The 22,729-nt window shown below is 37.0% G+C and overlaps 1 protein-coding gene across 1 annotated transcript in view; it reads left to right on the top strand.

Annotated features, from left to right (window-relative positions):
* Gabra1 (gamma-aminobutyric acid type A receptor subunit alpha1) overlaps nt 1-4,914 on the top strand; it is a 48,900-nt gene extending 43,986 nt beyond the window's left edge. The window contains exons 8-9 of the mRNA XM_059269256.1: nt 1,877-2,079; nt 4,222-4,914. Coding sequence (XP_059125239.1) covers nt 1,877-2,079; nt 4,222-4,533 — 515 coding nt within the window. The 3' untranslated portion in view covers nt 4,534-4,914. The remainder of the gene's footprint in view (nt 1-1,876; nt 2,080-4,221) is intronic.
* Nucleotides 4,915-22,729: the final 17,815 nt, after the last annotated feature.

Raw genomic sequence — 22,729 nt, 5'->3', positions numbered from 1 at the left:
ATTGTGGGGAAATTGTCCCAAGGTCATTTAGCAATTACAGAGTTGGGATTTGGAATTGGGCTGCTCTGTTCCCCAATTACTGACTTTTAATTACCTTGCTATCTGCTCTAGTTAATATTGATATGTAAATTTGGGGGCAGTTTGCCAGCTAATATTCTTTAGGTTGGTTATGTAATAAGGAACTTGCCCTAGAATTTTCTGAACCCTGTGCCATGCAAACTTAAAATAAATACATTTCCTACAATCCTGACCATATGTCAAGAATACCATTTAATAGATATTCTACTGTATTTCTTTGTAAGTATTTCATTTCCTATTGTAGTTAAAAGACTAACTTCCGGCCGGGCGGTGGTGGCACATGCCTTTAATCCTAGCACTTGGGAGGCAGAGCCAGGCAGATCTTTGTGAGTTCGAGGCCAGCCTGGTCTACAGAGCGAGATCCAGGAAAGGCGCAAAGCTACACAGAGAAACCCTGTCTCGTAAAACCAAAAAAAAAAAAAAAAAAAAAAAAGACTAATTATCTTGATATTCCTGGAAAACCTAAGAACACTTGTTGGTTTAAAACAGATTCCAAAAATTTTTTATCAGCTATGTAGCCCAACTGATTTTCTAAAGCTATCAACAGGAGGAGTTAATCCCAGATTAAGAATCATAGATTGACAGCTCCTTCCTCAGCAATGCAATAGTTATCATCTTCACGTTATTTAATGTAATCCTCACAATAATGTGAGTGACTGTGCAAAGATGGTCCTTTCTGAGAGTTTTAGTGATGGCATGGACAGTAGAGAGATTGGAGATGGAATTAGCCATTTTACAGGCATAGTGGCTTAGGTCTGTGAATTCATTTACCAGGGTGCTAATGTCTGGACCCTTCCCTGCAGTAGCTCAAGGTTGCCTGGTGGTGATTTTTGACCCTTTCTGGCAGGATTGCTTTGAACTGTTTTTAAACATTTGTAAATTTTTCTAAAGGCATCTCAAAGCATTAAAGTCAGTATATGGTACCAACACAGTGTGTTTCATATGGTAGTTCAATCAACAGTAAAGAGTATCATTACCCACACTCTGTCTCATTGAAATATCTAAATAAATTAGAAAGAACCAACTTAACAAACTGTTTTGACTTTGAATATAGATCACTTTAATCATTAGGCCTGGAATTGCAGAATAGAGAAGATAAGGCAACATTAGAAAAAGAAAGATCGTGGACATTTGAATCAGGCTTGTGTTTACAGACCAGATTTGCCACCACTTAGCTGCTTACTTTTAAGCAAGCTGTATAAAATCTATAAGCAAGTATGTGTACATAGTATTTTTCCCATAGTAACTTTTATGTAACTTGCTACACATTTATGCATACACACATTGCTTCTAGGAAATGAGTAGCTCTTTTGAGTGAGACATGGTATAGCAGGAAAGTTACAAATGTGGCAAATCAGCATTCCTCAAATTGTGACTTAGCTTTCCTTTATCAAGGGCTAATTGAGTTTCAAGTTTCTACATTTGGGACAAAGACTATTAAACACTATAAATATTTCTAGAATATCACAGGCAATTGTTATCTAAGATTTTTACATCAAGAGTTGGGTGCATGGAATGATATCTCCTTTCTTACTCAGGATACACATACAAGATGCCTATTTAAAGCAGTTCACTGTTTCAGGAACAGATTCTCAATTAGCAGAGTAGTTTATCTCTTCCTAATGACCCTTAGCATTGCTGTGCTATTGACCTTAGACTATATTGAGGCTACATCATGACTCTTCCACTACAAATATGATGCTGTTGGTACCCTTTGATCAAGGGAACAAGCTTAGGCCTGCTGTTATGACATTTTCTGCAATGAACCAGTGTATTTACTTAATTCCTCTCATTACAGGAGTGACAACTGTTCTGACCATGACAACCTTGAGTATAAGTGCCAGAAATTCCCTCCCGAAGGTGGCCTATGCAACAGCTATGGACTGGTTTATTGCAGTGTGCTATGCCTTTGTTTTCTCAGCTCTGATTGAATTTGCCACAGTGAACTATTTCACCAAGAGAGGCTATGCATGGGATGGCAAAAGCGTGGTTCCAGAAAAGGTAAATACCACAGTGACTCTTTGCTATATTAGGATTTTGAGGCCTTAAGCCTTGTAGATGGAATATGTTGATTTGTGGGATTAGATGTAAGAGGGGAATGATAAGGACTCCTTTCTTGTTTTCTTAGACTGTGAAGAACGAAGTGCAGTGGATTAATTATTTTGTTATTGGACATTTGAATCAGGCTTGTGTTTAAAGACCGGTTTTGCTACCACTTAGCTACTTGCTTTTAAGCAAGCTGTATATAATCTATAAGCAAGTATGTATACATAGTATTTTGCACACAGTAACTTTTATGTAACTTGCTACACATTTGTGCATACACCCGTTGCTTCTAGGAAATGAGTAGCTCTTTTGAATGAGACGAGGTATAGCAGGAAAGTTACAAATGTGGCAAATCAACATTGCCCAAATTGTTACTTAGCTTTCCTCTAGTGGAGGTTGTTTGGATGCATCAATGTGCAGGTAGAGTAAGAGAAAGAAGGAGAGACATTCAAAGATGAAAGGATCTATTAAAATGTGCCTTCCATGGTTTCAGAAACTGTGTTTTTTTTTTTTAACAAAACAAAGTAAAAATGTGATATCAAATGCAAAAACAAATCCATTATTTTTCTAGTCTTGTATATTTTTTTGTAACAAAAAAGATACCCCTTTGGCTGTTTTCTGAGCTTAATTATTTCCATGTTTTAGTCAGGTTAATTTGAAAAATTAACTACCTTCAGCTTTCAGTAAAGTCAAGAGTAGGTATACTTTCCCTATCCTCTATAAAATTTCCTTGATTTAATGTACACAAAACAATGGGAAGCCCTATCCTATAGCTGCTGCCTTATACAAATGTTGTAATGCACAAATGTAAACTACACAGGCCACTGAACAATTTCTAGTAGCCTTATTTTAAGTGTATAAATAGCCAGGCATGTTGGCACACATATCTTTAACTCTAGCACTTGAGAGGCAGAAGCAGGTGGTCTCTACGAGATCCAGACTAACCAAAGCTATATAGTGATACCCTATCTCAGAAAAGTAATCTAAAAATAATAATACATGAAAAAAGTATAAATAAACATTAATCATGATGAGATGATGAATATACTTCTTTCCAATATAAACAATACATAAATCATACTGGCTTTGTAGTTGTAACCCATTGAGGACGAACACTGTATTATATTTTTATTTATACAAATCATCAAAATCCCATGCATATTATTGCATTTCGTACATTTCAAGTCAGTGTAGATATATTTCAAGTGCTCAATATTTACACATGGCTAATGGCAAATGTGTGAGATCACATAACTCCGAAAAAGGACAACTGTTTAGGAAAAGCCTACTAATGGAAGGCCTAGGAACTAGCCTGAAACAGTAGTTAGTTAGTTGCTGGTGATTCTGAATTTGTGGCTGGGGACAGCCTGGAGTGGTCCTTTCATGTAATCTGGGCTCATTCACACTACTGTGATTAACTGGAGGGTCCACCAAAGTGGGGTAACATTTGGCCTCCTCACATACCTGAGACCTCAACTGGCTGTCAGGGAGTCTAGCACTCTACCCATTCTCAGGGTATTCTCTAGTCTATCCTGGGCTTCGTTTCTTGATCAGGAAGCATCTAGAAGGGGAAGACTGAGACTAAAAAGTATGAATCCAGTATCCTAAGCTTGCATAACATCCCTTCTATAATACCAAGCCTGCTTTGCATTCAATCCGTGAAGGAACAGATTCCACCTCTTGATCTAAAAGGTTACAAACATCATCTGGCTTTTCAAATGGTGACAGTACGTTAGCCATAAATTAAAGACTTTTAGATTTTTTTAAATTGAACCATAGGGTTTAATTGGAGTTGCTAACACAAATATGGGTGAGGGATTTCCCACAGGAGCAGAAATGACTCAAAGACAGCTGTGTCACCAAAGTCCCTCACAACATGGATGACCAGACTTACAAAGGCCCTCCCTGCCCACAAATATAGAAACAGTGAGAACGGCTGAGAGACATTTTGACAAGCTGAGCTGTCTAGAAGAGGTTCAGATTTTTAGATTTTTAAATCAAGCAAAGATTTTGATTTTGCAGCAAGTGCTGTTTTGCTCAGAAACTTATCATTTTGTTCCTCCCTGCTTGCTAAATAAATTGCCTTTTCTTCTCCAGCCCAAGAAAGTGAAGGATCCTCTCATTAAGAAAAACAACACATATGCTCCGACAGCCACCAGCTACACCCCTAACTTGGCCAGGGGTGATCCTGGCTTGGCAACTATTGCTAAAAGTGCGACCATAGAACCAAAAGAAGTCAAGCCTGAGACAAAACCACCAGAACCCAAGAAAACTTTTAACAGCGTCAGCAAAATCGACCGACTGTCAAGAATAGCCTTCCCACTGCTATTTGGAATCTTCAACCTAGTCTATTGGGCAACGTATTTAAACAGAGAGCCTCAGCTAAAAGCCCCCACACCACATCAATAGGTTCCTTTAGTCGCATTCTGTTGTTCAGTCCTCTGCACCGAGGATCGCTTTCTGTTCTCAACGCAGTGATTCCTATCTGCTTTACTGCCTCTGTCTTAAAGAATCTGAAGGTTTCCTTATTTCCATATTTTATACAAGAACAAGAGACCCCTGTCTGACAGTCCAGAGCAGACAGAGTATTCAGCTTCGAGACAGGATTCTGAGAGGAAGCCAGGGAGCAAAATCATGTCAGAAGGTGACAGACGTGACAGGAACGGGGAGGGGGAAGGATGTCCAAAGATAGGACGAAAAGTAGAAGAAAAACAGAGCTTAACTATAACCACAGAGTCATTTGTAGATATATATTTCCAAATATTCTCAAAAAATATATATGTCAAAATATTTTTGTGTGAAGGTGTTTAAAAAACGATAAACGACAAATGTTTAATGAACTTTAAATTCATGTCGTTATTGCGCAAATAATGGTGTGCTTATGTTTTTACTTGTTTCATGGTTTAAGCCGATATATAGATTTAATGTTTTGTTTGTCAACTTGAAAATCCCCTAGGCTTTCTCTTTTTAGATCTCACTACGTACTATTTTGCTGTTCAATGCTCTTTTCGAATTTATGGAAGTCTGACAGGGTAAGATGCGGCTGTCAAAGTAGCACTCTGAATCTGATGGAAAGAAACCCTTTGAACGGGCTACAATATCGTCATCGGAGCTTTTGCCAGTAGGCTATGGAGATCAGCCAGCCTAGCACAGAAGTTTACTTGGTAGAAGAGGAAATAAATAAATTAATTGAATAATTTAGAAAACTATACTCCCTTTTCACTCTTATTCCCATATAGCCCATTCATCCAAGAATCACTCTATTCTTATGATGAAGATTTTTTTCAGAAGGGCAAAACTATTTTGCAAGCTCTAGAATTGTTGAATGTATTCTTTTATATAACTACATCAAAAGCTTTAGATTGAAATTTATGACTAGCAAACAAAAAATAGAATATATAAATTATATATGTAAATATTCAGCATGAGATTGTACATTTAAACATTTTTTAAAAGTTATGTTCTTAAAATATCATTGAGGAATCTCCACTTTTAGCTGTTAGAATGTTGTTAAATGCTATGGAAATACATTTAGCGCCTGCATTTAAGAACAGAACAGCCTGTAGGAGACAGATGCCACTTAAAACATATTGAGTATGAAATCCAATTATATAGAGAACGCTCATAACTTCACTGTTGCCCGGTGTTCAATAGAAGATCAGTTGCTACCTGCTCGAGTTCTATCATACCATATTTTCCCTACTTTAGGCTATTGTGATAAAGAGAAAAAAATAGGGAACAGTAGTTGGAGCTAGAAAACCAATTGTATATTATTTCTTTATTTGCTGATACCAACTATTTCAATAAGTGCTCTACCATATGTAGCATCCAATATAAAATACATGAAAGAATGTACAGGAACTAGCTTTTATTGAGTAATATTATTACATTTCATTTATACTGCAGCAATATATTTGTAGGTATACTATGTAAGGGCTTTAAATAAAAGAGGTCCATTAATATTCCTTATAAAAAAATTCTAGTCTTTCATTACTGCCCAGATGTTTTAGAAGTAAATATTTATGAAGAAGGTATTTTTGAAGTCTCCTTTTGTCTGATAGATTTTCACAGATATTTAACTCTAGTGTTCAGAATCCACAGATCATGGTCTAATCACATTTATAAGACCATGACATAAACCTTTTAGCATAATTGCCAAATAAGACAATTAGAATGCATACCTGAGTTTTGAGTGATTTTTTTTCAACAAGCTGCTATCCAATGATTTTGGAAAACACACTGCTTGTGTTTCCCTAAAGATGACAAATCTCTGGTTTCATTTTAAATGTGCTTCATTGTTCGATTTGGTCCTGCCTAAATTTCATGAGCTATGCCAAAAATGGCTGAACCAAGGACATTTTGTGTATAGATATGTATAGAAAATAAAATAAATTATGGCTCTAACATCTGTGTTGCCGTTTATCTTGTTATTTTCCGACGTTAACCTAACATGTTTAGTGAGAGCATTTTATCTTCCAGACTCCTCATGCCTAGTTTTGGGTCTGTATTTTGCTCATTAGATGTGAATATCTCTTATTAGTCTGCTTACTGCTTTGCAATGATTGCATTGCCCTCATTTCTTAGTTTGTTAGTACATGTGAGTAATATTCTATCGTGTAAATTGATTGCAAACTTATCAAAGAGAAATTATTCTATGTAGCTTTACAAGAGTGCTTTGCTAAACCATGTAATACTAGTTAAGTCTTCCTTGAAAAAAATAAAGATACACTCTTATAGAGGACAGTTCCTGTTGACTCCCAGGAATATTTTAAAAAGATGACACTGAATGTTTATGCACCTCAGTGCAGTGAAGTGGCAATAAAACCCAACCTGAGTCAAGATTGCTCATGGCAGCTGCATGTTTTGCTTTACAGCGTTTAGCAAAAGCTTTTAATCTCATGTCTCACTGTATTCTATTATAATAATAAAGCTTACATTATTAAATAATAAACTGGAATACTTGATTCTGTTTACACAACATGCAAAGGTCCATTCATTGCCCTGTTTAACGCATTTTTGGGCTAGAAACCACTGCAAGTACCAAGTAGCAACAGCAACCTGGCCACTCAGAAGAGTTTTTGAAGATGCGTCAATAGTTGGATCTTAAATTATTATTTGCAAATGATTGCTTAAGAACTAGAATTTACCAAATTATTGGTGTTTGATATTGCTAGTAACATTTGAGCATTTTTGAAACATACAAGGAACAGAACAAAATCCAATGTAGAGATAAAATTCTGTTTGGTTATGATAGATGAGATAATGTGGGGGTAATCTGTCCTTTGGTGACAGTACCAAAATAATGTAGGTTCAATGACAACAAATGCAGCAACCTCTTCAAACTTAAGAGAAACCAGAAATATTAACCATGTTATATAATATACAATAATATGCATTACTTGATCCAGTGACATCTGCGCATGTAAACTGTGCAACTGTCCAGGTTCATTAATTTCTGAGCATATCTAGGAAGGAACACGGGGAATGATGGTTATTTGGCTAAGTAACTGGGTCCATGTCAAGGCTTCTCATAAGCATCAAGGGAATAAAAAAGGCTTAGAACATCACTGCCAATAATCTGTTCTTTGAAATACATAGCCAGAGATCTTTAAATTTATATACTATTTTTAATAAACCGAAACAAATATCTGACTTCATTCTATTGCAACATGATTTAGCCAAAACAATTGCCTTCAATGTTGATTTAGTTCATTGCAAGACCTGTACTAACATTTTCCAAGGCTTTTTGCTGTGCTCATCCCTTCTATTACACTAGAGAGGGTGAGAGAATATATATTTCATGTTCTTTTATTCTTTTAGCTGACAATTTACACTTAGTAATAACATAGAGTAAAAGTGAACATGAAGCTACTATACTTCCTAAGAGAATTATAATCATTGTACAGATGTAAAGAATTTATATTTTGAGAAGGGTAGGAAGACATTTTTTAAAATGAACTTGTTACCTAGATTGGATTTTGAAAGATAAATGGACAGCTATCACTCATTATGAGGAGTGGTGAACGCTCTTAAAAGGGATAAATTTTTTATTTAAAAACATCCCATTGATGAATTAACATCAAGGTGGAATACTATTCAGTCTACAAAAAGGTAACTTCTGTCACTTGTGACAGCTTGTGTGATAATGGAAGACATTATATTAAGTGAAAAATCAGAACAGAAAGGCAAAAGGTACAGGGACTCACATGTCAAATTTAAGCACTATTAAATTTATACGTTTGAGAATAGAACAGTACGAATTGGGAAGATATTGTCCAAATGATACAAATTTTAGATATATGTTGTATAATATAGTGATTATATTAATAACAAAATATTCCTTTATTGAGATAACATATATACTTTCCATATCTCCTTCAAATTCATGACCTGTTTTTTCACTAATTGTTATTGCATCCATTTATATATATGTATATATATATGTACATATATATTCCAAAATATAATCTGCTCAGTAGGTACAATATTACTTGTTGAAAATTTCTAACACACTGTATTTTAACTCTTCTTACAACAAAATGATAAATATATTTGGAATTGAAGATGATAAGAAGCTCAATTTTGATATATTACACTGAACACATTTCAGAATATGTGCTATAATAAAATGGGTATTTTAATTAGTTAAATATAAAATATTAAAGAATGTAATTTGAATTATTAAAATTTCAAATCAAAATAGTAAAGGGATTAAGGTTATGCTAAAAATGACGATTTAATACATCAAGAAAATAAAATATATTATCAAATTATCTATTATATTATTTTTGTTTTATCAAATTAATTCAAAGCAAAAGAGCCCAAACTGTAACATATCTAGGCAAAAGACATGGTAAAAGTTTTCATTATTTTTGCTAACTCAACAGTTCTTGCAAACTTCCAAATAAAATATATTAGAAGAATAGTCATAATAAATTATACTTCCTTAAATATTAAACACCTTTGTGCTTCAAAGACAAAATTACATCATGAAGAAAAATATAAAAGCTGAAATCATTGTCTGTGAGAGAAATTTTATGTTAGTAGACAAATATTCAGAATACATAAAGAAAATAGAACCAGATAAAAAGACTGATAACTCATTTTTCAATGTACTAATACATGGATATTAAAATTTCAATAAGTGTATTAAATAATTTTTAATAACTAATATAACTAGTTACTAGAAGAAAGCAAATTAAAATCACAATGCTAAAATAATTTATACTCACAAAAGGAATGTAATATAATATAGACCAGGAAATGTACTGAGGAGAATATGGAAAATTTTAAATCTCATACATCTAACAAAGCAGTGTGGACATTGTGGGAAATGGTTTAGTTTCTTCTTAAAATGTTTAATATTAGATCAACATAAATGTCCACAGTTCCATTTCTCCATAAAAATAAAAAATACAAATCCCTACAGAATTATGTATGAATGCTGATAGGAACACCATTCATGATCACCCAAGCTTGGAAACCTCACAAATGTCAACAAAACTAAATACTAACAAAATTTTATTCAGGAATGGTGAGAAGGAGAAGCAGAGTCCCAGAAGGGGAGACGTTTTTGTAGTGGGTAGCCATTCCAGCTTTGTTCTGGAAGTTCCAACCCCCATTGAGACTTCGGCAACTGTCACGCCTACAAGGCAGGGCCAAGGGAGGTGCCTGGGGACCCGAGATCTGGATCGGCGAACACTCGCTTGGTTCCAGGACCCTGGATGGTGGAGGTGGACAAAGCAGAGCTCCAGAGAACACTGCTGGACTGTGATACACCTTCCCCAGACCCCTCGACCTACCTATCCCTTAATTTGTAAGTTATGCCATTAAATAAATCTCCTTTTAACTACGTGGAGTGGCCTTATTAATTTCACCAATATCTGGCACCCAACGTGGGGCAAATTCCAAAGGCCTGGGTGGCTCCTGCCCTCAGCCTCCTCCCCGGCTAGTGGGTACCTAAACCCTTAATAATTTCACCAATACGTTGTGGTGCAAATCAGCTATATGGATCAACTGAAAAACATGTAAAGTGAAAGAAGACACAAAGGACCCCACTTTAAAAAGCTTCCATATACACAAAATGTCCTGTGAAGGAAAAGTAGACTATGGCATCTGCTGGGTCTTTTTGATACAGTGAAAGAGTGTTGTGCTTTGGTCATTGCTCTACATCATCAACTTAGTAAAATTTATACAACTTTATACTGTTGATAGTTAACTATTATATTTTAAGTTATCTTGTAACACAGTCATGAAAACACTAACAGTTAATGGGAAGAAATGAGATGAAGTATCACCCATTCTGTGTGCACAAGTGAATTGGGCAGACTGCCTGTCTTCTAGTGTCTCTCAAAATTTTTGATACTTTCTTAAGATAGTTCCATGGGGCAACAAATAGTTGAAAATGAGAAGAGAAAAGAAATATTAGTGAACAATCCATATAGTAAAAAACAAAAGAAAGTAGGGAAAATTTTAAATCTGTAAATTGTAAGGGACAGTGTAAACCAATATATGCAGATGATATAGTCCACATACAGAAGCCAATGTGACCTATCCAATACATTGATGGAGAGATTTATCCTATGGCTTCATGTGCAGTGTTCCTATTCCTACACTTGAAGAAGTTCTATGAGATAATAGGACAATTCAGCTTGAGCCTTCTGGAAGGCAATCTCTCAGTGGCTGTCACATTTAAGCCTACATAACATTGCCCAGAAGGGCTTTGTAGAACTGATGACTTGATGTAGCCTATACTTTCCAATTCAATAAGTCTGGATGAACCTAATGAATTTGTATTTCTAAAATGTCCCCAGATACTGCTGGCTAATGGAATACTGAATAGTTCACAGGTGGGATAAACATTACCCACCACTTATGCTATGGATTCAACAATCCATGTGAATGGGGAAAAAGGGAAAGAAGAGTGACAATTCTTTAGGGGAAAGCGTGTACATTTTTACTGTCAATGACAGAGAATTGTTTGTTGAAATACATCCTAGTGAGTCTATCCCACTCAGCATAAATCTGGTAACTGTCAAATTGCACCACAAATGGAAAGATACATACAAGCAGAATGGAGAAATAAAATTCAGTGAACATGCTAAATCAGAGGAAATGTTTTTTTTTTTAATATAAAAACTCGATTACTGTTGAAAGTAATATTGTTTTCCTCAATTTCAGACACCATAAGTGAAAGATTTTTCTCCTTCCTACATTATAGCCCAACTCTTTGTAGGTCCACCAGTAAATGTATTTATCCCTCTTTGTGGCTCTGTCCACTTTCTCCAAAAGCTCCAATTTTGAACTAATTTATGTGTAGGGAAACATTTTGAAGATATTTTCACTATTATCAGCTTCAACAGTATTGAAAACGAATTGTGGATTGCAATAATAAAGATCTAGTGTTAGAGACTGGAAAATGTGCAAGCTGCATGCAGTACTGCCTTGAAGTGTTTATGAAAACACCTTGTGAAATATAATTTGAGTTTCTTGATCCCTACTACCTCAGAGTGGAGAGATAAAAATTCCCTCCATAATACTATAGTGTGTTTCCCATCAAAACACAGGTATTTAGGCAAGAAATTGTGATGACTTAAGGATGTCTATATTGATATTCACCGCTTCTGGCTCAACAGTTTAATTTCTTTTTACAGACTACCACTGAAAGTGGGTAAATTCTAGAAGTTGATTATCCTTATAAATTCAGCTTGATTTATTTATTTATTTATTTATTTATTTATTTATTTATTTATTTATTTATTTATTTTGGTTTTTCGAGACAGGGTTTCTCTGTGTAGCTTTGTGCCTTTCCTGGAACACGCTTTGGAGACCAGGCTGGCCTCAAACTCACAGAGATCCGCCTGGCTCTGCCTCCCGAGTTCTGGGATTAAAGGCATGTGCCACCACTGCCCAGCTCAGCTTTATTATATAAATAAAATATAAAGAGAGCTACAATGGATAAGCCCTTCACTAAAGGTAGATCAGAGACCACCATGCACATTTCTCAAATTTTCTAAGACACAGAACAAAAACTTCACTTTTTACTATGGCAAGTAGCACAGCACCACCTTAACACTTTACTCTTCTACTTTATGAATAAGAAAGAGTTGAGCCAGGTGGCATAAAAATCTTTTTAAAAATATAAATATTGGTACAGCTTTCAAATTGGAGGTATTAAAACAACTTATTGAGTAGATTTGTGTTGTGAGTGGGTGTCTGTCAGAAAACAGGTTTGACCTTGGGGATAGAAAGATGTATATAATAAGCCTTTTATTGCTGGAAGTCTCTCTCCCTCTTTTTAGACATAGGTGGCATATAGAGTAATAAGCTAGCAGTTCTATAAAGTACATTTGTAAACAGTTTGATTGCCTTGGATGGTAGCTATTCAAAAATAAATACCAACATTGCTCAAACCTTAAAACTTGTGGCTTAATTTCTATTATGTGTGGCGGTACTTGCAACCATAATAAAAAGCCTCAAGAAGATATTCTCAACTATCAAGGCCTAAGTTTAATGATCACCATTTAAAGCTTATTGTGTTATAACGGCATGAATAGGCTTGACTGCGGCTGGAGGAAATGGCACAGGAAGGCCATAAAAGGTGGAGGCCTGATTGGAGTGATGTGCATGAGCTCCTGATGCCAGCAGAGCTGGAAGAGACAGGAAAATAATTCCCTCCAGAATCATGGAAAGAGTCCAGCACTGACAACGTGTTGAAGTCTCTAGAATATTGAAAAGAGAGTTCTGCTGAATACAACCATCTTCTTGTGCTAATTTGTTACAATGACCCTAAGAAATTATTCCAGAAACATCTAGTTCTAGCTGAAAGGGTGCTTTCTTTCTCATAACTTAAACTCTTTTTATTTCTTCTCTAAATACCAATCTACATAGACTATATCAGACATCTATTAGCTAAAACTTAACTTTAAGCAGTTTACTACTGTGCTGGGAAGATGGTTCAGGAAACAAAGGCAATTCCCAAATCTGACAAACTGAGTTCAGTTTTTGAACCAAGACGGTGGAAGGAGGAATCTGCAAGTTGTCTTCTAACCTGCACACTGGTGCCATAGCATCCCTGTATGCTGCCCACACCCACACTCACATACGCACACACTATCAAATGTAGTTAAAATTCTTCAAAAAGAAAAATACATTTATTATTCATCTTGTGCACTAAAAGAAGTTCCTGTCTTCAATCATGCCATTGTGTAGCACATGGATATTCAAGATTTCGTCAAAGTAATCCATAATGGCATAGCATAGGTATTCAGTATCTCTGCAGCATACCACTATTTAGAACCAGACAACTATCATGAAATAATACAAGCACAAGCAAATGTTATTTATAAGTTTACATTTTTAATAAAGATGGAAAGCACTGTCATGTTTTGTTTTGTTATAGATACACATATCTATGTTTGTATGTATGTATGTAAACCTGGATCTTTCTGGAGATGAGACGGCATCTTTGGTCAATATTTGTCGTCTCATCCTTCACCTTTATCATATTCATCATCATCTAGCAAAATGCTAAGAAATGTATGTGGTTGAATAAACATACCAACATAGAGAAGTACTGTTGTGAGAAAGAGGAACATAAATAAACCCTAATGGATTGTATTTAAACATTCATATACAAGGAACCAGAGCCACTTATTTTAGGAATGAAATTTAGGTCATGAAGTTGGAAAGGCACATCCAGGGCAGCAGCCTCATTTCACAGAGGAGGTCACAGCAGCAGAGCAGTGAGTTACCTCGTTTGCACAGTTTATGGTAATGGTGTTATCTAAATGTGATCCTTCCTCCCTAGCCACTGTTGCTCCAAGCTGCTTGATTCACATCTCCATGTAAACAGGACATCAATATCAAAGTTACTAAGAAAACTGAAAGTTGATTATAGACGCTGAATTTGAGAGGGCAAGTTAGTGATTGCTCTCTTTTAAGCATGTCTGCAAATGTCACATACTCATGCAAATAGTGACCCAAATTATATTTAATGGTCATAGATGCACAACAGCTGAATTTTGTTGGCTTAAAAATAATATGATGCCTCGAGACATGGTATTTTATAATGGATAACATTAAGATTCTACTGAATCTGGGTGTTATTAAATTAGAATGTAATAAAAATCTACAGAACGTTATCCAGCCAAAAGCCTTGGCCTCCTAATTTCTATAAGGCTATTATGTGATCATTTATTTGAACCACACATCCTATTCAAGTCACATAGAGGTTTACAACTCTTTTATAAATTTTATCAAATTAAAAGTAACATTGCTTGCTGGGCAGTGGTGGCACATGCCTTTAATCTCAACACTCTGGAGGCAGAGACAGGCGGATCTCTGTGAGTTTGAGGCCAGCCTGGTCTACAGAGTGAGTTCTAGGAGAGGTGCAAAGCTACACAGAGAAACCCTGTCTCAAACCCCACCCCCCAAAAGGCAACATTGCTTGTAATATCCTTACCACACTTTTCAAGCACCAATATTACACATGTGGGGGATACTATTCAGTTGTTTTGCTCATAAATATCACTTTCATAGAGAAGATATTAGAATGGGCAGAGTTAACTAAATTCCTCTTCAGAAATTCACTACTTAAATCTTAAAAAGTATTTTTTTTTGGCAGGGATATATGAGTAATAGAAATATTATTTTGGTGAGCATTTGCAACAATGCTTGAAGATGTTTAACCATCACACAATTAACACCCACCTTACTTTTTACTTCTTCTAAAAATTATCTTGCTGAAATTAAGCTCCATTCTCCACAAAACACATTGCATTATGATGCTCCCATTGCATTTGACAATGAGTCATAAGACATGAGATAATTTTGTTCAAGTAAAGGTGAAGCTCCTATTGGGCTATGGAAGAGAATTCTTGTTATATTGAAGAAGCACATGAAGAGTAGACTGTAAGTCCAATTAGGTTATGCTAATTGTTGGTTATCCCAAAGATATAAGTGCCACTTTTGTACCATGGGGGATATGTTGCTGGGCTGGACCTAGTGGTTTGTAGAAGGAGGCTAATACATAGGGGAAGGGAGGAAAGAGGGGTATATAATGCTAAGAATGTTTGAAAATAAATGGCACAAGGAAACATTATTTTTCTATTTTTACCATAAACATATATGTACACATATTATACGCATATAGAGTTTAAATGAAGCTACTCTCTGTGTGGTGATGTTTCTCTCCCTAGGAGCCAGATTCTACCTAGCAAAACACCCAGTGTAAAACAATAGAAATAGTTGTTGCTTAGGACGGGTCCAAGAGACAACCCCAAATAATAGTGCCATTGTTCTTATTTGACTCCTGGAACATCAAGGAAAACTGTATGACTGAACATATCACATGTGAAGACACAGGAGAAGTCAAGCTGGTACTGAACTAGAAGCCTCCTCCCTGACTACTAGCTCTCTTAGTATCAGAAGTTGCTATGCCAGCTTCCAAGGAAGGCAAGTAATCAATAGCCCCACCCAGATGGCTCTATTTTTTAACATGGGCAAGATAATCAGTCTATCCATAGATTATTAAATATTCATCTTTGCATCCCTTATTCTGTAAACAAGATACTTTAAATGATTTTCTTATTACAATGGCCAATAAAATCTACTTGTTAGCTTTCATATAAAAAGCACAGACCAATATTTGAAGTGACTTTTCCTTGAATAGCAAGTTAAATTCTTCATTCTAGTTTCTTTAGTAATATAATTTTGTGTATCCAACTCAGAAAGAGTAAGATTTATTGAGTATCTGTCAGTTTTTAACTAAGCTTTGTTTAAATGGATACAAATGAATTAAGAAGGAAGATGTGAGTCTTTAAATGTAACAAGATCACAAGCTATGCTATGGGGAACACAGAAATTTCTTTAAAATATTTAGAGGTTTAATATCAAAGGATTCTTGGACCTGTTTCAAAGTAATGGCATTTATATTGAGGATGTAATAGCATCTGTGATTAAAACTGTTTGCTTTTCAGAGTGAATCAACATAAACTCCGAGTTTCTAGGAGCCTGTGTTGTTTATCACTCTACAACACAGAGAAAGCACAGCCGGTTGTACTCAGCAATGCCCTTGATATAACAGTAAAGACTATTGATTTATTAAATATCAACTGCTGAGTTCATGCCTTCTTAGTATTCTGTGGGCTGAAAGGGAATGCATAGAAAAGATGCCTTCGCTGCTTGATAAATTACCATGATGCTTAAATGAAAAGCACTGAAATATTTTCTATAATTTCCATCAAAAATCTTGTGTTATAAAATTTTTTCACTTAAAAACAATGGATGGGCTCTAATTCAGGTGTAAAGTGAACATTTCCTCAAAATGAATGAACATATACAGTCTCCTCAAAAAAGAGCAACTAATAATGTTTATCACCCATGATCAAGTTTGAGCTTTTAATAAAGATTTTCACAACTCATTGAAAGACCAGGTTTTCTAAATGACTGATGTGTAATGTTAAAAACCAAATATGGAAAATTATCTACACAGTGTCACACACACAATACTGAACTTTAATGTAGCAGAGTGAGAAAATTTAATGAATAAGATTTTAGCTTCTACAGTGTTCTTTTCCCATTCTGTAGGCTGCCTTTCAGTCTCTGAAAGGCTTCTGCAAAGGAAAGGATATTGTCAATCGGACAATATGGCAGCCCACAGAATGGGAAGAGATTTTCATCATTCCACGTCTGACAGAGGGCCAATATTCAAAATATATAAAGAACTCAAGAAACTAGGCATCAACAAACTAAATAATCCAATTAAAAACTGATGTACAGATCTAAACAGAGAATTCTCAATAGAGGGAACCAAAATGGCTGAGAAACATTAAGAAATATCTTTAGCCATCAGGGAAATACAAATCAAAATGACTTTGGGATTCCATCCTATACCTGTCATAATGGCTAAGATTAAAAACTCAGGTGACAACTCATACTGGGAAGGATATGGAGCAAGAAGAGCACTCCTCTATTACTGGTGGGAGTGTAAAATTGTACAGACACTTTGGGAATCAATATGGCGACTTGTTAGAAAATTGGGAATCAATCTACCTCAAGACCCAATTATAGTGGGTAGCTGTTCCAGCTTGACATGGAAGTACTGCCCCCATTGAGGCTTCAGTAACTGTCATGCCTACAAGGCAGGGCCAAGACAGGAGCCCTTAAGACCCGAGATCAGGATGTGCCAGCTCTCTTGGTTCCTGGATCCTGGACGCTGGAGGTAGATTGAGCAGAGTTCTCCAGAGAACACCACTGGACTGCACTACACCTTTCCCTGACCCTGTAACCTATCCCTTTACTTGTAAGTTACCCCACAATATAAACCTCCCTTTTAACTACATGGAGTGGCCTTAATACTACAACCAATACCCAGTGATACCACTCTTGGGCATATAACCAAGGGATGCTCAATCATACCACAAGGACACTTGTTCAACTATGTTCATATCAGCTTTACTCATAGTAGCCAGAAACTGGAAACAACCTAAGTTGTTTCCTCCACGGAAGAATGGATAAAGAAAAAGTGGTTCATTTATACAATGGAGAAGTACTCAGCTGTTACAAACAATGACATCAGGAAATTTGTAGACAAAAGGATGAAACTAGAAAAAAAAAAGATCTCAAGTGAGGTATCCTAGACCCAGAAAGACAAACATAGTGTGCACTCACTTGTAAGTGGATATTAGTTGTAAAGTAAAAGATAATCATACTAGGTTGCACAGACACAGAGAGGCTAAATAAAGGGCTTAGCAGGGTAGGAAAGAATCTTCCTGAGAAGGGGAAATAGAATAGATTTTGTGGATGGACCAGGGTTGGGTGGTGTTCGGGGTTAGGAACAGCAGGGATCCGGTTAGGGAGAAGGGAAGGAGAAAATACTGGGAGAAATGACTAAAATTGGAGGGCATTTACTGGATGAAGTGGAAACCTAGTGCAATGGAAACTCCATGGAATTTATGAGATTAGCCCTAGCAAAGGCTCCTAGTAATGGGGGACATGGAGCCTGACCATCCATCTTCTGTAACCAAGAAAGGCCTCAAGTGGAGGGACTGGGACACCAACCCAGCCATGAAACTTTTGATCTACAGTTTGTCCTGCCTGTAGAGTATTCTGGGACCAGAGCCTGGTAGCATCTTCATCAAAGAAACCAGAGAGACTTCATCCAGAAACTGATTGAAGAAGATGCAGAGTCTCACAGCCAAACATTAAGCAGAGCTTATGGAATCCTGTGGAGGAGAGGGAGAATAGAACAGAGGATCCAGAGGGTTCAGGGATACTATGAGAACATGGCCCACGGAATCAATTGACCTGAACTCTTGGGGGCTTGCAGAGATCCCAGAGGCTGTAGGGTCTGACCTATGTTCTCTGCATGTATGTTATGGCTGAGAAGCTTGATGTTCTTGTGGGATTCCCAACAGTGGGAGCAGGGGCTGTCTCTGCCTCTTTTGCCTACATGTGGGGCCCTTTTCCTTCTACTGGGTTGTCTCTTCCAGCCTTGATGTGATGGTATGTGCCTGGCTTTGTTGTAACTTGTTATGCCAAGTTTCCCTGATGTCCCTGGGAGGCCTACTCTTTTCTGAGGGGAGTCATACAGAGAGGTAGGGGGTGGATGTTAGAGAGAGGGGAGATGGGGAGTATAGACTGGGGGAAGAGGAGGGAGAGGTAATTGTGGTCAGTACGTAAAAATGAGATAAGAATAAAAAGGAATATATGAAATTATTCTTCTTGAAAAAGAAGGACTAGTTATATCTTTACAGCTATATGTGTGACCAGAATTTTTTGTAGACTTCGACCACAACAATAAATCATTAGAATGGGAAAAATAAACAGATATATAAGTTTAGATTTCTTCTATTAATCTATATCATATAGAAGTTACAAAGAATATGAAAGAGTAACATACTTTTATTATACTTTACTTTTTAAAAAAGTGTATGTGCATATACTTGTGTGTGTATTTACCAGGCGTGTGTAGATACCAATATACACCAGAAATGAGTGTCAGATCCCCTGGAGATGGAGGTACAGGCAGTTGTGAGAAGCCAGATGTGAGTGTTGAGATCTGAACTGAGGTCCTCTGCAAGAGCAGTAAGTGCCATTAACTATTAAGCTATCTCTTCAGGTAAAATTGGACTTTGGCTTCTGGTGCTGTAGATTAGAACCCAAGAACTTACCAATGCTAGGCATGCTCTCTCTCATTGAGCCATGTCCCCAGGAAAACTTTGTTTCCATTGCTCATTTCCACGAAAATACTTTTCATACCTAATGGATTTATTTTAATGTTTAGATAAATATTTAAGTATTTTCTCATCCTGCTTTTAGTATAGCAAATACCAAGGGCATAAAGCATACAGGACAATCCTTGGCTTGCTTAGTACTTTGTTATAACGCAAAGGGACTTTGAGAGCAAAGTTTTAAGAAATCATGCCAGATGATAGAGAGAACAGCAATCATAATTCAAGATGGTTTTGAGAGCAGAGTTGGGAGAAGTAATGATAGATAATAGAGATATTTGTATTGCATTAGAGTCATGTAGCATAGCTAAAACCCTTGAATGTGAAATGCTCCTTCTTATTTTGTAAGACTTTACTCCATGTTTCATTGGTCCCCTCGAGTCTGTTATGGCATTTACCAGAAATTTCCAGGACATCTTTGATTGTATTGTAAAATTAACATTATCTATTCTCTTTGGTTATGTACATATGTAACATTATTAAACATCAGTAAAAAATGATTTATAGGTTTAAAATTATAGACATTATTTAATAGAAAATGTTGCTGTTGTGATATGAAACAAATAATAAATTCAAATGAGTGCCAATTTGTAACATCAACTAAATTTTGTCCAAAATAAAGAATGCTAATTATAAATAAATTATTACCACTGTGTTTACTTTGAACTACTATTTTTTATACTCTAAAGAAATGATTACAATTTTGTTTTTGTTTTGTTTTGTTATTTGAGGGATCACACTGCAGTCTCCCACAAGCTAGGCAGGTGATTTACTACTGACCTACTTTCCAATCTTGAAGACTTTTCTAAAAGAAAAATCATCATCTTTAAGTTTAAGGCTCTTTATGGAAAAGAAAAATGGGAAGTGTGGAGTGAGATGAGAGAGCTGGACCCAAACTGGGCAGTTTGATGGTAAAGGCATATGCTGTAGAGTATGTTTCAAAAACGAGATTCAGCCTGTGGAATTACCATTTCCAAGTCAGTAGAACTGGCATGCATTCTGGTAGATCAGCTTCACTTGAAAAGGAAGCATCTGCCAACACTGAACCTGCATCTGTCAGACAGTAGTGAACTGGAGACCAGTGGTAGCTGCCCCTTCCTGATTGGGCATGAAACATTCAGTCTTCCACAGGCCCACCCATCCTCTACCATGTCTTGCCACCCATCAGCTGACTTGGTGGTTATCTTGTCAGCCTTGTAGGAATTGGAGACACCCACACTGTGGGGTGTCAATGGAATCTGAGCATCAAGACTTGTAAGTGTGGCGTTCACATAGCTGGATATTTAGTTCTGTTCATATTAAAAGATATTAAAAACACATCTGTACATTTGTCTCCTCTGTCTCTCTGTGATTATCTCTGTCTTTACACCCCTCTCTTTCTCTCTGTCACACACACACACACACACACACACACACGTAGACATACAAAGAGATACACAGACACACACACACACACACACAGGGGGGGTGTTTACATATGTTCTGTGATTATCTCTGTCTTTACAACTGTCTCTGTCTGTCACACACACACTCAGAGGCACACACACAGACACAAACACACACAACCACACAGACACAAACACACACACATGGGGGGCGGTGTTTACATATGTTCTGTGATTATCTCCGTCTTTACACCTCTGTCTGTCACACACACAGACACACACTCACATAGACACACACACACAAACACAAATACACACACACATACACACACACACAAACACACACACACACACACACACACACACGAGTGTTTATATATGTTCTTATTAAGAACCTTGGTTTTAAAACACTGTCCCAACTCTCCATACCCTGTGAAAAAGGGTACTAAGCAGCATAAAAAGATGGTCACTCTAAATCTACGTGTTATTTGGTCTAGAATTGTAGTGAGCCCAGGTGTGCTCTTGATTCTTAGAGAAACCTCCAAATGACTTCTTGTGGTGACAAAGATAATTATTAAAAATAATAAGTAAAGGGCAAATCCTCTCTATTGTCACCCCTCTGCCTTGAAGCACCTGTTAGCTTTTGCTGTTGCCAAAGGTTATTGGGACACAGCAGAATGACAGATTGTCTGGAGACAGCAAGGCTTCTTGCAGCCCAAGGCGGTCCAGGTGGCACCAGGGAATAGCCGCTCACAGATTGCCAGGCCTTGTGCTCTTTAATCAGGACTGCTAAATGATCCAAGTGGCAGGGAGCTTGGGCACCTTGGTATAACACAAGGAAAATAAGTGACCATCTCTTCCCCAACTGTTCCATTGGCCTGGCCTCCTTGAATAGAGATGTCCTCTAGAGCAGAGTGGGTCTACTTTTAAGGAGAGATCACATGCCCTTTGATTGATAAGAATTAAAAATTAAATAAAACCTTTAAACACACACACACACACACACACACACACACACACACACACACACACACGTTCACCAGAATTAGAAAAGGGCAGGAACAGCCACAAGGTAAAGATGTCCAGAAATTTTACAGAGCATGCTCAATTTTAACCTTTTATTTTCCTGAGAACTGAGAAACTGTTTTCCCCAAGATGCTGGTCAAGTTTAACACTAAAACTTGCCTCTGAGTTTTTGCCTCCTGGGATGTATATAAGTCATCCTGAGATCGTCTGTAATCTCTGTAGAAACCTATTGTTTTAGGTTAATTTGTGGTTCTTCACCCTTTTGATTGTAAGTGTATCTTTTCTTTCTTTCTTTTTTCTCTCATATATTGCATCTTGACCTCAGTTTCCTCTCCTTTCCATTCTGCCATTCTCTTCTCCAGAACTCCTCTCTTTCTCAAATCCAGTCCCCTCTGGTTCCCCTCAGAAAAGAGCAGGCCTCCCAGGGACATGAACCAAACTCACCATAGCAAGCTACAATAAGATGAGGCAGATACTATCACATCAAGGATGGACAATGCAACACAGGAGGAAGAAAAGGGTCCCCCAAGTAGACAAACCGTTAGAGGCAGATCCCCCATCCCCGACTCACTCTCTTAGGAATCCTACAAGAACGTCAACTTACTCAGCTACAACTTATATACAGAGGACCTCTGTCAGACCCCCTACAGGCTGCCAGATCTCTGCAAGCCCCCATGCATCCAGGTCAGTTGATTCTGTGGGTCATGTTCTCGTGGTGTCCCTGACCCCTCTAGCTCCTCTAATCCTTCCTCCTTTTCCTCTACAGGACTCAACAAGCTCCACTTAATATTTGCCTGTGAAACTCTGGATCTGTTCCCATCAGTTTCTGGATGAAGTGTCTCTGGTCTCTTTCATGATGACGATGCTGCTAGGTTCCAGTGAGAGAACACTCTGCAGGCAGGAAAAACTGTAGGTCGAAGGTTTTGTGGCTGCCTTGATGTCCTAATCCCTCCATTTGAG

The sequence above is a fragment of the Peromyscus eremicus genome, chromosome 8a (assembly GCF_949786415.1).
Source record: "Peromyscus eremicus chromosome 8a, PerEre_H2_v1, whole genome shotgun sequence".
In the NCBI taxonomy this organism is placed as follows: domain Eukaryota; kingdom Metazoa; phylum Chordata; class Mammalia; order Rodentia; family Cricetidae; genus Peromyscus; species Peromyscus eremicus.
Note: the sequence above shows the minus strand (reverse complement) of the source record. Positions and strands in the feature narration are given on the sequence as shown.